This window comes from Medicago sativa, chromosome 2 (genome assembly GCF_051527215.1).
Source record: "Medicago sativa cultivar Bolivia chromosome 2, Bolivia_mono, whole genome shotgun sequence".
NCBI lineage: Eukaryota > Viridiplantae > Streptophyta > Magnoliopsida > Fabales > Fabaceae > Medicago > Medicago sativa.
Genome location: NC_140750.1, coordinates 79,565,129 through 79,578,566, shown reverse-complemented (window position 1 = coordinate 79,578,566; position 13,438 = coordinate 79,565,129). Strand labels below are relative to the sequence as shown.

Here is a 13,438-nt window from a genome sequence, read left to right as displayed (position 1 = left end):
TGGAAGATGAAAAAAAATAAACTCCCTTAATATTGAATATCTAATCTATGGTACATATACCTGTTGGGCCTAGTTTTGGAATCAAAAGTCACAATATGATCATATTTTATATACAAAAATAGCCGATTGGAAGTTACAACCTCATCGGAAGCAAAATTGAGATGTCTAAAAGCAACTATCCCAGTTTTGGGCTATCTTGACTTGAATAAGCCCAACAAAAAAAGTGTCGGACATGAACTAACCGCTATCTTCCTCTGCAAAAATATCCATTCTTCAGTTCATTCATCCATCCGTGTCGCGCTGAAGAAGAAGAAGCAGAACGAACGTACGAAATTCATCATCATCATGCAAGGTTTATCTTCTTCATTATCATGGTCAATAACCTTTTCTTCATCCAAATTGAAACCAGTAGTAAAAGCTTCATGGGACACACAACAAAGACTCCCTTATAACCGCAACGCTCCTAGAAAACTCACTCAACCACCAAAACCACAATCTCCTTCTCTCACTTCACCAGCACCTTCTACCCGTAAGGAAAATTACATTTCCGATCTTCTCAAACGCGCCACTCCACTTCCCACTATAGGCAAAATTGAAGAACAGCAACAACAAGAACACGATGAAACCTATTTGGGATATGATAGATGGCTTCCAACTCCACCTAAAGTCGTTAAACCTCGTTCTGTTTTTAATGCTGCTACCTTAGCTTATATTGGTGATTGCATTTATGAGGTAACGTTCTATTCTTAATTCCTAGTATTTATTATTCTCTAATTATTCGTACCAAACAAAGGTTCTGTTGCTGATAACTGATAAGCTAGCTGACATAGTTAATAGTAGATAAGTTAACCGATAGTGGATAAGCCAGAAGATTTTGAATTCGTAAGGTTTAGTAAAATTTGTTATTGAACTAGTCAACTAGCTGATGAATATGAAATGACATAAAATAAAGTAGAGGAAGGAACCCTATTGGCAGTACATCCAGACATTTTTGCAGCATGCACAAAATTGCAGTGAGCTATTGGTTTGTATTCGTCTTAATTTCTATGACGATTGGGAGCGTTTCTTCAAAGTCAAATCTTATTGTTACTCTCTGAGACTTCAGGCTCTCGAAGAGAAAGCCCTTTGCATCCTATTTGTTATTTTCAATTGGCGACTGAGTTTGTTTCAAATAAGAAGATCTTTGAGTTGGCCTCAATTGTTGTCGTAGATAGTATTAAAATTAATAAGGAAAACAAAGCTAAATGTGGGACTATTACTTTAAATTGTAGGAGTATTTTATTTATATATTTTCCAAACTTTGTGGTAGAGTTTTCTATGAGTGAAGTCCGTGTAGTTTCTCTCACCTTGGTTGGGGTGGAAACATATATGGCTAGCTTTCAAAGTTATGATGAATATACCAATTGTATTACGATTTTGATTATTGATGATATGACATAATGTTTGTTTTGCAAAAAATTATCATTATTATTTTTTTCAACAACATATCAAGGGAAAAATTGATAGGCTATAACCTCAAACACACGAAAAGCGACATAAACTAGTAAAAAGAAGCTAAAAGCTCATGAGAAAATATTGTTATCAAATAGGTCTATCGTCGTTATATGAGATTATAACATATCCGCTATAAGCTCAAAAATTTGTTTTGTCAGATAGAGTTGAAGTATAAGATTTGGCTACTTGATACTGTAAATTGTATTCATTAAAAAGTCTTGCAATTGTAATGATTTTGAGAAATATTTAGATATCTTATTCTAATTTTTTTGTGAAACATGCAGCTATATGCTCGTAGGCATTTTTTATTTCCACCCTTGAGTATTGAAGAATACAATGACCGTGTGATGGCAGTTGTTCGCTGTGAGGCTCAAGTATGATTACTTTCTTCCCTACTTTGTTTTCAATTTAAATTTACATGCGGAAAGACGGGCATAGCAGATTTATGTATTAATCTTATCGTGTTTTGTTGTGTAATACTGATTTAAAAAAGTTAGATAAGTAAGGTGCTAGTTATTGTACAGTTGTACTGATTGTGATGATGACAATTTTATATTAATACCCATTTCAGACTCATGTCACCCTAATTGGGATTTAGGAAGTTATTTTTCATCCCATATCTAATTTGTATAACTTTATAGGCATGAGATTTGTTCAATAGTTTCTTTGAAAAAGTTATTTTATTATGATTGGGTTGTTGATCTTTTTGTCACCAGAAGTAAATCATGATTTATGTTAGTTAATGACTTATGCTTTAAATAGGGGAAAAAGACATCATTCAGGGCCACAAGAGAAATTCAATAAGCACATTTCATATTGAATTTTCATAATGAGATCATATAGTTAGCTTTTCTCCCATTTCTCTTCTTTGTAAACTTCAGGCGCTTTACCTAAGTTTGTATTTGCAAAAGCTTTTTCATTTTCTAAGTGACATACGCACACACTTTCTTTTCACTGCAAGTGTTTTTCTCCCAAAATCACCATTTTCTGCTGCTTCTTGTTTTTTTCCCTTCTGTTTCTTAATTGATATTTTGGTCAAGGAGGCAAAACAATGTGAGTTTGACTTCAGCCGGCTAGTGATTTCCTGTTGGATTTTATTTGTTATTACTAATTAACAGCAAAAACATGTTTCCAATCTAATTACAATGTGTATCGTCCTTTTTTGTTTGTTTGCAGGATGCATTGCTTCAGAAACTTCTGAACAGTGATTTCTTATCAGATCAAGAGAGGTTAGAATATGTTACTTTCAGGGTCTCATTATCCCTCCTCCCCCAAAACACGCCTATTTTCCATATTTAATGAAGTTTCTTCTTATAAAGATTCTGAAAAAAACAAGTGCACTTAACTTTCATATGAAGATTTATCCTTGTTGGGCGAAAATAAGAAAATGAATGTTCTGCCTCTCTTGAACTGCTCCCTATAGAGTTTATCTCATGATCCTGAAAACAGGATTGGTGTTCTGAAATCTGTGTTGGGGTTTTGTTAAATGAACAACTTGCAAGATGACTTTTGTTAAATGATCCTGAAACCTAGTGTGATGTTCTGAAATCTGTGTTAAGGTTTTGTTAAATGAACAACAGTGAACTGCTTGCAAGATGACTTTTGTGTAGAAATGTCCGGAACTGGTAGTTTAAGTCGCATCCGTGCTTTTTATTTGAAACTATATTTGATGAGATTTTCATCTGTCTCATGGTTGGTACATGATAATGATTAGACGAAACCAATAAGCAGCGGAGTTTTGAAAAAAAGCAAACATACTTCTGGATATGCCAATTATGCCACAATTCTGCTATTCTAGTGCTAGTTCAATAGGGGATTTAGACACGCTCAGCATGATAAAAGTTGGTAGATTGTGAGAGATCTGTTAATTTCTATCATAGCTTATAGCTTTTGATGAATTTTATTTCAGGGATGTTCTTCGATGGGGAAAGAACATTATTTCAAGCAAAACTAAGACAAAAAGGCGTGCTGGTGCAGCTGTGTATAACAGAGCGTCTTCATTAGAAACATTAGTAAGTTCCTTCAAACTTCGGTTTCTCATCCAGTGATATAAATGTAAATCTTTTAGCAAGTTTTGTTTCTACATTTCTTTAATTTTAAAGTGGTGATGACAACTGCAACTTTCTAATTTCATTAAATATTGATTTTAAATACAACTAATATAGTGCATGATATGTGTGTGTGTTCTATTACATGTTAGTGTGAGTTTTTTATTTGTATATTTATATGTTGCACAGTTAGCCATTAACGGCTGGCTGCCACATGATTATTTTGCAATTTCAGCTTGATTGTGTGTTGCTCGATATCCATTTAATATACATTCCTTTTGTAATTGAAAACCAGATAGTTTGATAGGAATAATCTGAAACAAAGCATTTCCTTTTATGATCTGAAAAGTGTTTTCAGCCTGTTTTCTAACGCCAATGTCTATTGAACTAGGTTGGCTATCTCTATTTGACAAATGTGAATCGCTTGGAAAAACTAATGTTAGAATTGGGATTCTCAGTAGACTCGTCAATGCCTTTGAATTTGGAGGAATTAATAGTAAGTTTTATATCATCCAGCCCAGCACTGCAGCTTTCTATTGATTTTATTGTTTCATTTTTGCTCTCCCAGTCGAACTTTGATCGAAACTTACTCTAATACGGCTGAAAAATAGGAATTAACCCAGAAATAACAGAAACTGAAATAAGAAATACAACTGGAGTGTATCGGAAATTTTTGTTATCTACATAGGAGACCTCTTGTGATATTAAATAGTGTTCTGGTAGTACAAGCTGGGAGTACTACCAGACAGATACTCCCAACATGTATTACATTACATGGTAGGGCAAGGAGGGAAAATTGATACAAGATTTTGTTGCAGCTATCGTGTATCAGCACATTTTAAATTATGAAAAGAATACTCAGTAGTCAGTTCTGGCAACAATTGTTATGTAATCTTAATATTAACAAAACTTCCTTAGATGGAATGGGAATTACAACTGCTAATTAATGTTTCACTTGCTAATATTTGTCCTTTCTTTCAACTTCTAGACAGATGAGCTGAACAGTGGATAAGGTAGATCTTTGGGTATTCTTCTCCTGGAGCAGGCAAAACAAGTAAACAACTAATTAAAGATTTTGTTCGATCCATGGTATTCTTTGGTAAAGACTATATCAGTAAATTGGCTTCTTCTTTTACATGCTGGTGGGATCAGAATCTTGAGATCAGTACCACATTCAAATCACATACTTTACCATGCAAGAGGATCAGAAGCCTTTGAGTTCTTTTGCAACAATATATGTGTTGTGTACAACGGTTATGGGACCATCTTTGTAATTGTTAGTAATGATCTTCTTCAGAGGGGTACAGCGAGAAGAAGACAGTTCAGTGAAGCTTTGGTTATTTGACAGATTTCTGGCAGGGTTTGCAACTCTGGTTTTATTTGGTCCGGCATTAGAATTAGTTGTGGAATTAAGTTAGTTGAATGCTAAGGAACATAGTGACCGAAACTTCTGTTGTGTCTGATCTTGTTCTATATCTCAATTTTGGGACCATGGTTGCATATTGTAAAATTTGATTTTAGTGTTTTGTGTTCGAATCTATGATGAGGAGTCATTTTTGTTATAATGTGAATCAATTTTTTATTTTTATTTTTTTACCTTGCAAATCAATGAAAATTCAAAAAATCTCATGCTAAAATCGATCTTGTGGCCTTACAATCATCATGTAAACACAGTAACCACTAAGCCAGTGCAAAATAATAGCAAATGGGGAACATTTGTTACATATGCAAAATTTATTAGAGGCCTAAGTTTAAAGCTCTATGTAATTCAAAAAATAAAATAGAGGCCTAAACTCCTTCCCTCCATGGCCTTGTAGTAAGGTCGGCCATGGTCATATTCACCAATGTAGCTATATTATTTTTTGAGGCAGCCAATGTAGCTATATATATATGTCAATGTAGTCATACTCTGATCTGATTTTTGACTTAATTACATTCCTAATTTTTATACTTTATGCTGTAAAACAAAAAATCATAATGATTTATTTATTTGCTGCAATACTTATCCATTAAAGGCCGCTAGTTAAAACTAAACATTTTTTTTTTTTTGCAAACAGAAAATATACATGTTAGATTGACAACTTTGTTTTGTACCCAAAAAAAGAAAAAGAATTTTTTTTTTGAGGGGAAAAAAAAAAATTGACAACTTTGTTTAGGAGAATTTGTGCGTTTTATTTTTATGTCTCTTAATGGCTCTTAACCGCAGCCTTAATGATATATAACAGCCTAAAAAATTCAAAATCTGCATTGGATTTCCTTATTTATACATAACACACCAAAAAATTTCTCAATCTATCTCTCACTCACTCTTTGGATCTCTCTCTCCCCGCATTTGTTCCGTAAGCTGTCATGAACTCACTGCTATACTGTGCCATTGTTCTATTGTTTCATACCTGTGTACATTTTATGTACATGTTTTGGTGGTTATATAAATTATAAATTATTTGCAGTTCAAATTTTTTTTATGAACTTTGTCTTTCTTAATTTTCTAGTCTTATGAACTTTGTAAAGTGATTATCTAATTATAATTAATTTGAAATGAAATGACTGATAGTTTTACGCAAATTCATGACAGGTAATGACTACTTTGTCTGTCACAATGGGCGACAAGGAGGAAAAATCCATTCTCCATGATGAAATGGAATCAACACAAGACTCATCAGAAATGTTTCGCAATAAGGAACATTTGCTGCTGTTTGGGGCAATTTCTTCATCGATAGCTCAAGTAGGATTGATGTCTGTTTTGGATCGTCCTCATCAAAAGGCGGCCATACTACTAAGCTTTGGGCAGGCTTGTTTTCATCTCTTAGAGCCAATTTTATGGAATGTCTTGTTTGTAATGACCTTTGTCACCGCATTCGTCTCCATAGTGAAATTGATTCAGTCTTGGGCATTTCGCGTGCCCATTATCTTATTGCTATCTCTTAATTTTCTATATGGCCTTTATAAGTATGTGAATGCAGCATCGATGTTCAGTGTCCTCTGCTACTCATATAGAATGAATGGTGTCTTGTTTGTGTCTCTCGGGTTCTTGGTGTTATGTTGCTTTATCTTAGTGTTATGGTGCTTGTGCGTTTTCTTCGTGGAGACGTCAAAGCCAAACTGAGGAGGAGTAATGTGACTCAGAATAAGGTGAAAATTATTTATTATAACATAACATTGTTCTCTAATTCTATCTCCATACTTATCTATGCATATTTTTTAGGGCAAAATTGTATATGTTATCAAATAGATTTTTTAAGTTTTTTTTTTTTGTTTCACATTGATCTTTTAAGTCTTTGTACGTGCACTGATTTCATTTTTTTTTTTTAATTTTGGTTACAGAAATTGCATTTATTTACTTTGCAAAAAAAAAAAAAAAAAAAGCTTGTCGAAATGCTTTCATTATACTCCTTGATTGTTCTTTGCTAGTGAACCACAAGTTGAATGACTTCTTCTGGATGAGAAATGTATGTTTTGATGTTAACGTGATTCATAGAAAATTTGATATACATGTTGAAAGGGAATTTTTATTTCAAATTGATCTTTCAATTTTTTTATCACGATGAAAAAAACAAGGAAGGCGGTCCACTTTTGTTGGAACCTTTAATCATAAAAGAACATTTATTATTTTGTCACCAAGTGCAATTTCACAATGATGACTTTTGAAATAAATGTGAACTTTCCAATTCTTTACCTTGGTTACATATGTGTTGGAATATTGTTGATAAAAAGGAGATAATTGATTCACATACTTGTTACATTTGATATTTTATCACAATTTTAATTTGATCCCCGAAGAGTTTTTTTTTATTAGTGGCATCCTTAACTTGCTTTTCTTGTCTTCGTGTAGGTTGCCTCCTTAATAAATTTGAGGACAAATTTCATTTAAGAGGGAGAGAATGATGTGATCCTCAAAGCTTTTTAAGGAATGAAGATTTGAATCAATTTGAGGAAATATAGATTTTTAAGATTTCTTTCTCTGTTTGAAATTTGTGAGTAATAAGCGAAACACTTGTGTATCTTTACTCCCATTACTTTTAATTTTCAATGAGCTCTTATACTGGGTTTTAGCTTTGTTTGCCCTCTTGGTTGAAGCCTATAATAAGGCTTGTTTGTAGTACATTTAGATTTAGATTGCTTTAAACGAAACTTCTTGAAATTCAATCTTGAAGTAAGAGCTAATGTTACTTCTCAAGGTTCTCTCATGAACTACTTCTAGATCCTTATCAAGAGCATTCTTACTCTTGTGGTGGTTCATCCCAAGATCTTGTCCTTCTTTCAAAAATGTGACAACCGTTAATTTACATTTCTCATCACATTCTATCTTGTATGTTTTCTTCTTATTCTTATATTTTCTTAGCCATTTTCCTTCATTTTTCTTCTTTGATTCAGGCAGGACATTTACGTTAAGGTCAAATGTCCTTATAAAGTGAATCATTCTTAGATTCACACAAGTAGATATCTTTGGGTACCCGTTGATATCGTAAAGTTAAATGACATATCTAACGTATACTCAAAAATGTTGAAGGAATAGTGAAAACGACATGCAACTCCATTTCCTTCTTTCCCACCGTCATAAATTCCGTCTCTTTGGTAAATATTGCTGACGTATAGTAAGCCCTAGTATAATTTTGAATATGACAATATCTTTCTTCTTTGTTTTTTGTCAAGTAGTTTGTTGATTAAAAATTCACTTCTTCAAAGATGAATAAGTGGAGAGTTGGAGTTTGATTCTCAACCCTCTATATATATAATGCAATGTAACTAACAATTGAGTTTAGGTCACAGCGACCAACAACATCTTCTTTAAATGCAAAAAGGAGAGAATATGCTGATAAATTATTTATTTATTATCAACTTTTTAATGCCTAATTCAAATTACAAAATTTATATTTATATCAATTCAATATCAGGAGAGAATTGGGAAAAGGGGGCAAATTTTCTTGTACTGGATTTTTAAAATTCTTGAATTAGAATCGGTGCTACAATGCAAACCGTAAGAGTAACGGATGTGGGATGCAAAATTGAAGGGTGAAACGTATGTTTTTTTTTTTTTGCTAATAGGGTGAAACGTATGATGAATGAGATTAAAGAAATAACTAAAATGACGTCAGGGAAATTTTGAAACATTGGTATTACACTAATAATATGTTTCCTTATGGCGGGCATGCCTTGATCGGCCCACAAATTCTCTTTAAGGTTGTTTGGTTTGCCTTCGTTTGGGTTATTTGAAAAAAAAAAGAACAACTGAATCTTTAAAAACACGTGTCCGATCCTTCCATTCTTGCATACAAGGTTAAGCTTACCTCCTACTTATAGTTGAAATCAAAACATGTGTCTTTTAATTATAGCTATCATGACTGGTGGAAACATCTGTTTCCTTGCATGGCTGTCCACGTGTAATTAAGTTTTCGTTTTTTCACTCTTTTGGTGTCTCGTTTTTATGCCATCGGTGACTTTGTAACTTTTGTGGGTTTCAATCTCAGCACACTTTGTGCGGGATGATTCACACTTGTTATTAATATTACATCTCATTTTGACTGGTTCAAAAAACAAATATGTTTCCTTATTGATAGAAAAATATTTTTTCAATTTTATGTTTTATTTTAAATTTCAAAATCATTTAAGTAGTACTCATGAAAAGTTCAATTCTTTGGTAAAAAAAAAAAGCTTTTTAAGTAGAGCTGTTTTAAAATTGGTATTAATATTAGACCCCTTTAATTTTTATTTTATTTTGAGGGGATTAGACCCCTTTAAATATTACTCCTATATTTTCCCAAAAAAATAAATATTACTCCTATATCATTTGAATCAATATAATTATTTGAATCAAAATATTTCCAAAAAAAAATAGTATCTTAATGCTATTGAAAGAATAAAATTTGACTTAGGATTTACTACAAAACCATTGACTTCGTGATAAAAAAAAAAAAAAAAGAAAGAAAGAAAATTCATCTTAGATTTTATGTCTCTTAATGGCTCTTAATCATTAGCCTTAATTATATATAACAGCCTAAAAAATTCAAACCTGGCAGTGGATTTTCTTATTTATACATAACAGCCCAAAAAATTCTCAATTGATCTCTCATTCAAGATATCTCTATCTCCCCCGTACGGTCTATACTCGCTCTACCTGAAATCTCTCAATTTTTCGAACTTTTTTTTTTCTTCTTCTCCTTGATAAAATGCTCAAGAGTGATCCATACACACACACACACACATTGTCATATGTATTTGTGTTTAGATTCAAGTTTTGATTGTCGATTATTTAATGCTTAGTTGAGAAGCTACTGCTTATATCAATTTATTTATTTTTAACGTGAAAGTACCGCATGAAAAGTACTCCCTTTGTCCTATAAAACTTTTTTTTACAGAAAACACAAAAAACTATACTCCAAATTCTTATGATTTAGTTTTCTTAATAAGTGTAATTTTTTTTTTCCTTATAATTTGGGATGGAGGGAGTATACACTATGATAAATATAAATCTGCCCTCGATTTCCTAATACATTATTTCGTTTACATTTTTGGTGCTTATATAAATTATTTGCTGTTCAAGAAAATTGTAAACTTTGTTTCTCTTAATTTTCAAATTTTATGGTTTGTAAAGTGATTATATAATTATAATTCATTTGAAATGAAATGATTGATAGTTTTGCTCAAATTGATGACAGATAAACAAAAAAATATGAATACTTTTTCTGAACACAAGATTGACGATAAGAAATACAAAGAAGTGTTTCTTACGATGGGCGACAAAGGAACAAAAAAATTCATTCTCCGTGATAAAGTAAGTCATGCAACTCCTTAAACCTGTGATATACTACTTGTTGTTTATTTTTAGGAAGGTATTACTGCTCATTATCTTAATGGTATGCACTACTTATGAAACAAGGTTACAATGACTCGTAATTTTATCAAACAAGATGTGCATAGTTCACCAGTTCTATCAACCGATAAAAAATGCATAAATTGTTACTATCGCCGTTTTGTCTATCTAGAAAAAACGAGTTGTGCATAATCACTAAACATTTGGTTGGTTTCATTCATAACTTCTCAATCATTAAAGTTTATATTTCTTTCCCTTCACATTAAGATCAATTGTACAATGTTTTTTTGACAGAATCAATAGTATTATGAGAGGTCTTTAGTTTTCTACCAAAAATAAAATAAATTAAAATATAATCATGTAATAATTACTACTTGTGAAGGAAAACAAAAAAAAGAAATAAAAGAAAAAATTGATGTAGAAAAGATCAATTTTTAAAAATACACTACTTCAAAGATTATATTTCTACATTTAAATCCTATAATGTTAAAACAAGTGTCATTGTGAACATAATTCGATTGGTAGAGACATTGCATGTAATATACATAGGTTGATGATGTTTGAACTTCAAATTTCTCATATTTGCAACGTATCACTTTAAACCATTCCACATCTCCTTAATTTTGCAAGAGAGACCAAACCGTACACACCTGTACACACAAACACAAACAAAATAAATAGTATTTCCTAATGGAAAAACCACACCACTACTCACTCCATGAACATTGTATGTGTTGCTTTAAAAAACCATGCAGTTTAGCCAGTAAAAAATCTAATGATAAACACTAAGGAAAAACGTTGACAACTATGATATCGAACTCCAATTTCCATATTACAGCCATCAGTACAACAAAGGAAATTATGAATATCATCAGCCATGCAAAGGTAGGAAAAGGCATCAAAATCGCCTAACCCCAGGATATTCGTATGATCTTTGGCTCATGAAATGGCTCCCTATAAGACTTGACACCAATTACTCCCCAATGTAACTTTGCACTCATTTTATCAGGTCTGAAGTACGCTATGAACTGCTGAAAAACTCCAATGCATTCCTTAAACCACTCTATGAAGTCTGAACCATGAAAATTAAAAAATGATACGAATTAACACCAATAAAATACAATGTGTGCCACAAGGTAAGTTGGTTATAATTCATATCATTTTTTAATTTTCATGGTTCATACTTCATATGGTGGTTTTAGGAATGCACTGGAGTTTTTTCAACAATTCATAGTGTGCTTATGTCCTGACAAAATGAGTGCAAAGTTTCGTTGTGAAATAGTTAGTATCACAACTACAGTGATGATATCACTAGTTCCTCTTATATGGGTCCATTTCATGAACCTATGAATATACCAATATCTTGAGGTTGTGCCATTTTGATGCTTTTTCCTATCATTGTGTGGCTGATGATATTCATAATTACCTTTGCAAAATCGATGGCTATAATATGTCAATTGAAGTTGGATATCAAAGTCATCAGCATTTTCGCCTTAACGTTAATCATTGGGTTTTTTTTATTGGATTACCTACATGAGTTTTTAGAGAAGCAACATACAATGTTCGTGGATTTTTCCAATAAGAAGTACTGTTTTTTCTTTTTTGATTTGTGTTTGTGAGTACATGTGTGTATGGTATGGTCTTGTCTCCAGAATTAGGAGGTGTGGAATGGTTTAAAAGGATAGTATGGGAAATTTGAAGTTCTAACATCATCAACCCAGATATATTACGTGCAATGACTCTATCAATCGAATTATGTTCACAATGACACTTAATTTAACATTATAAGAACTAAATGTAAAAATATAATCTTTGAAGTAGTGTATTTTTAAAAAAAAAATCCACATCAATTTTTTCATTTATTTGTTTTTTGTTTTTCTTTCATTTATTTCTTTTTTTGTTTTTCTTCCCTACTTACTATTAGCATTATCACCTAACATTATATTTTATTTTATTTTTGGTACAAAACTAAAGACCTAATATTATAATATTGATTCCGTAAAAAAAAATCATACTATTGATCTTAATGTGAAGGGAAAGAAATGATTGACAATTATAGTTAAAAAGGAAACCAACCAAATATCAGGGAAGTAAACCGGGAAACTGGAGCAAAAAGAAAATGGGGCAGATCTGTACTCCTAACTTTGAGTTGCACGTGATTTATGTTGTTTTTACATTGAGTACTTTATTTAGACATTTCTTCCCATTAACTCTTTTTTTAGGGATTCTTCCCATTAACATTGACTCTGATTTTTTTTTACCAACTGAAAATTGAATTTATTAATCTTTTTTAATGGCAATATTTTATCATTTAAACCATAATCATTACCATTAAACAATAAAAAAATTAATTAACTACTGCGTACAGATAATGTTAGATCATGATTCCAAAAAAAAAACATGCTAATTCTTGATAAAAAAAAAATCAGTCGTCATTAAAAAACGTATACATCTTAGATTATTAATTTTTTAAAGAAAATATAAGTGTTAGATTTTATTGATTGAGAATTTATTTATTTATTTTTTTACCAGAATTAATGGGGTTTGTGGCGTTTTATTATTAATTATATTATATGGCTTTTTTCTTAGAGGGTTATTAATCATGGCTCTTGCTCTAAATATATATATATATATATATATATATATATATATATATATATATATATATATGTGGCTCTTAATAATCAGCTTTAATTATATAACAGACCCAAAAATTTATCATTTTATTATTAATGGCCCGTTTTATTTTATTTTTTGAAAGAGTTAATGGCCCGTTTTATTGTTAATTATGCTTTTTTTTTTTTTTGAGCGGGACATCCTGAAATTTTCCTTATTTATAGTACATGATGATAGTAACATAGCCAAAAAAAAATAAAAATACTCATTCAACTCTCTCGATCTTATTCTCCCCATCTCCCTCCGTATGTCTACTCTCTCTATTTCCTCATGTATTGCTCACTACTTTGAGCATTTTTTTTTTTTTTTGTGTATTACGTTGTACATCTTATTGCAAGATTGGTTCCTACACACTTTGTCATATGTATTTGTGTTTAGATTCAAGTTCTGATTGTTGATTATTTTTGTT

The 13,438-nt window shown here is 31.5% G+C and overlaps 1 protein-coding gene across 2 annotated transcripts; it reads left to right on the top strand.

Moving 5' to 3' along the window:
• The first annotated feature begins 264 nt into the window (after nucleotides 1–264).
• On the top strand, nucleotides 265–5,130 carry LOC146951190 (uncharacterized). Of its 2 annotated transcripts, XM_085747157.1 has the most exons (6): nucleotides 265–732; nucleotides 1,779–1,868; nucleotides 2,671–2,723; nucleotides 3,404–3,506; nucleotides 3,934–4,038; nucleotides 4,531–5,130. In XM_085747157.1, the coding sequence occupies exons 1-6, from the start codon at nucleotides 346–348 to the stop codon at nucleotides 4,552–4,554; spliced, it is 762 nt and encodes a 253-aa protein (XP_085603283.1). In that variant the 5' UTR covers nucleotides 265–345; the 3' UTR covers nucleotides 4,555–5,130. The 2 variants fall into 2 exon arrangements, with proteins under 2 accessions (XP_085603283.1, XP_085603284.1); XM_085747158.1 differs by lacking the exons at nucleotides 3,934–4,038; nucleotides 4,531–5,130 and having other exon boundaries at nucleotides 3,404–3,773.
• The last annotated feature ends 8,308 nt before the right edge of the window (nucleotides 5,131–13,438 follow it).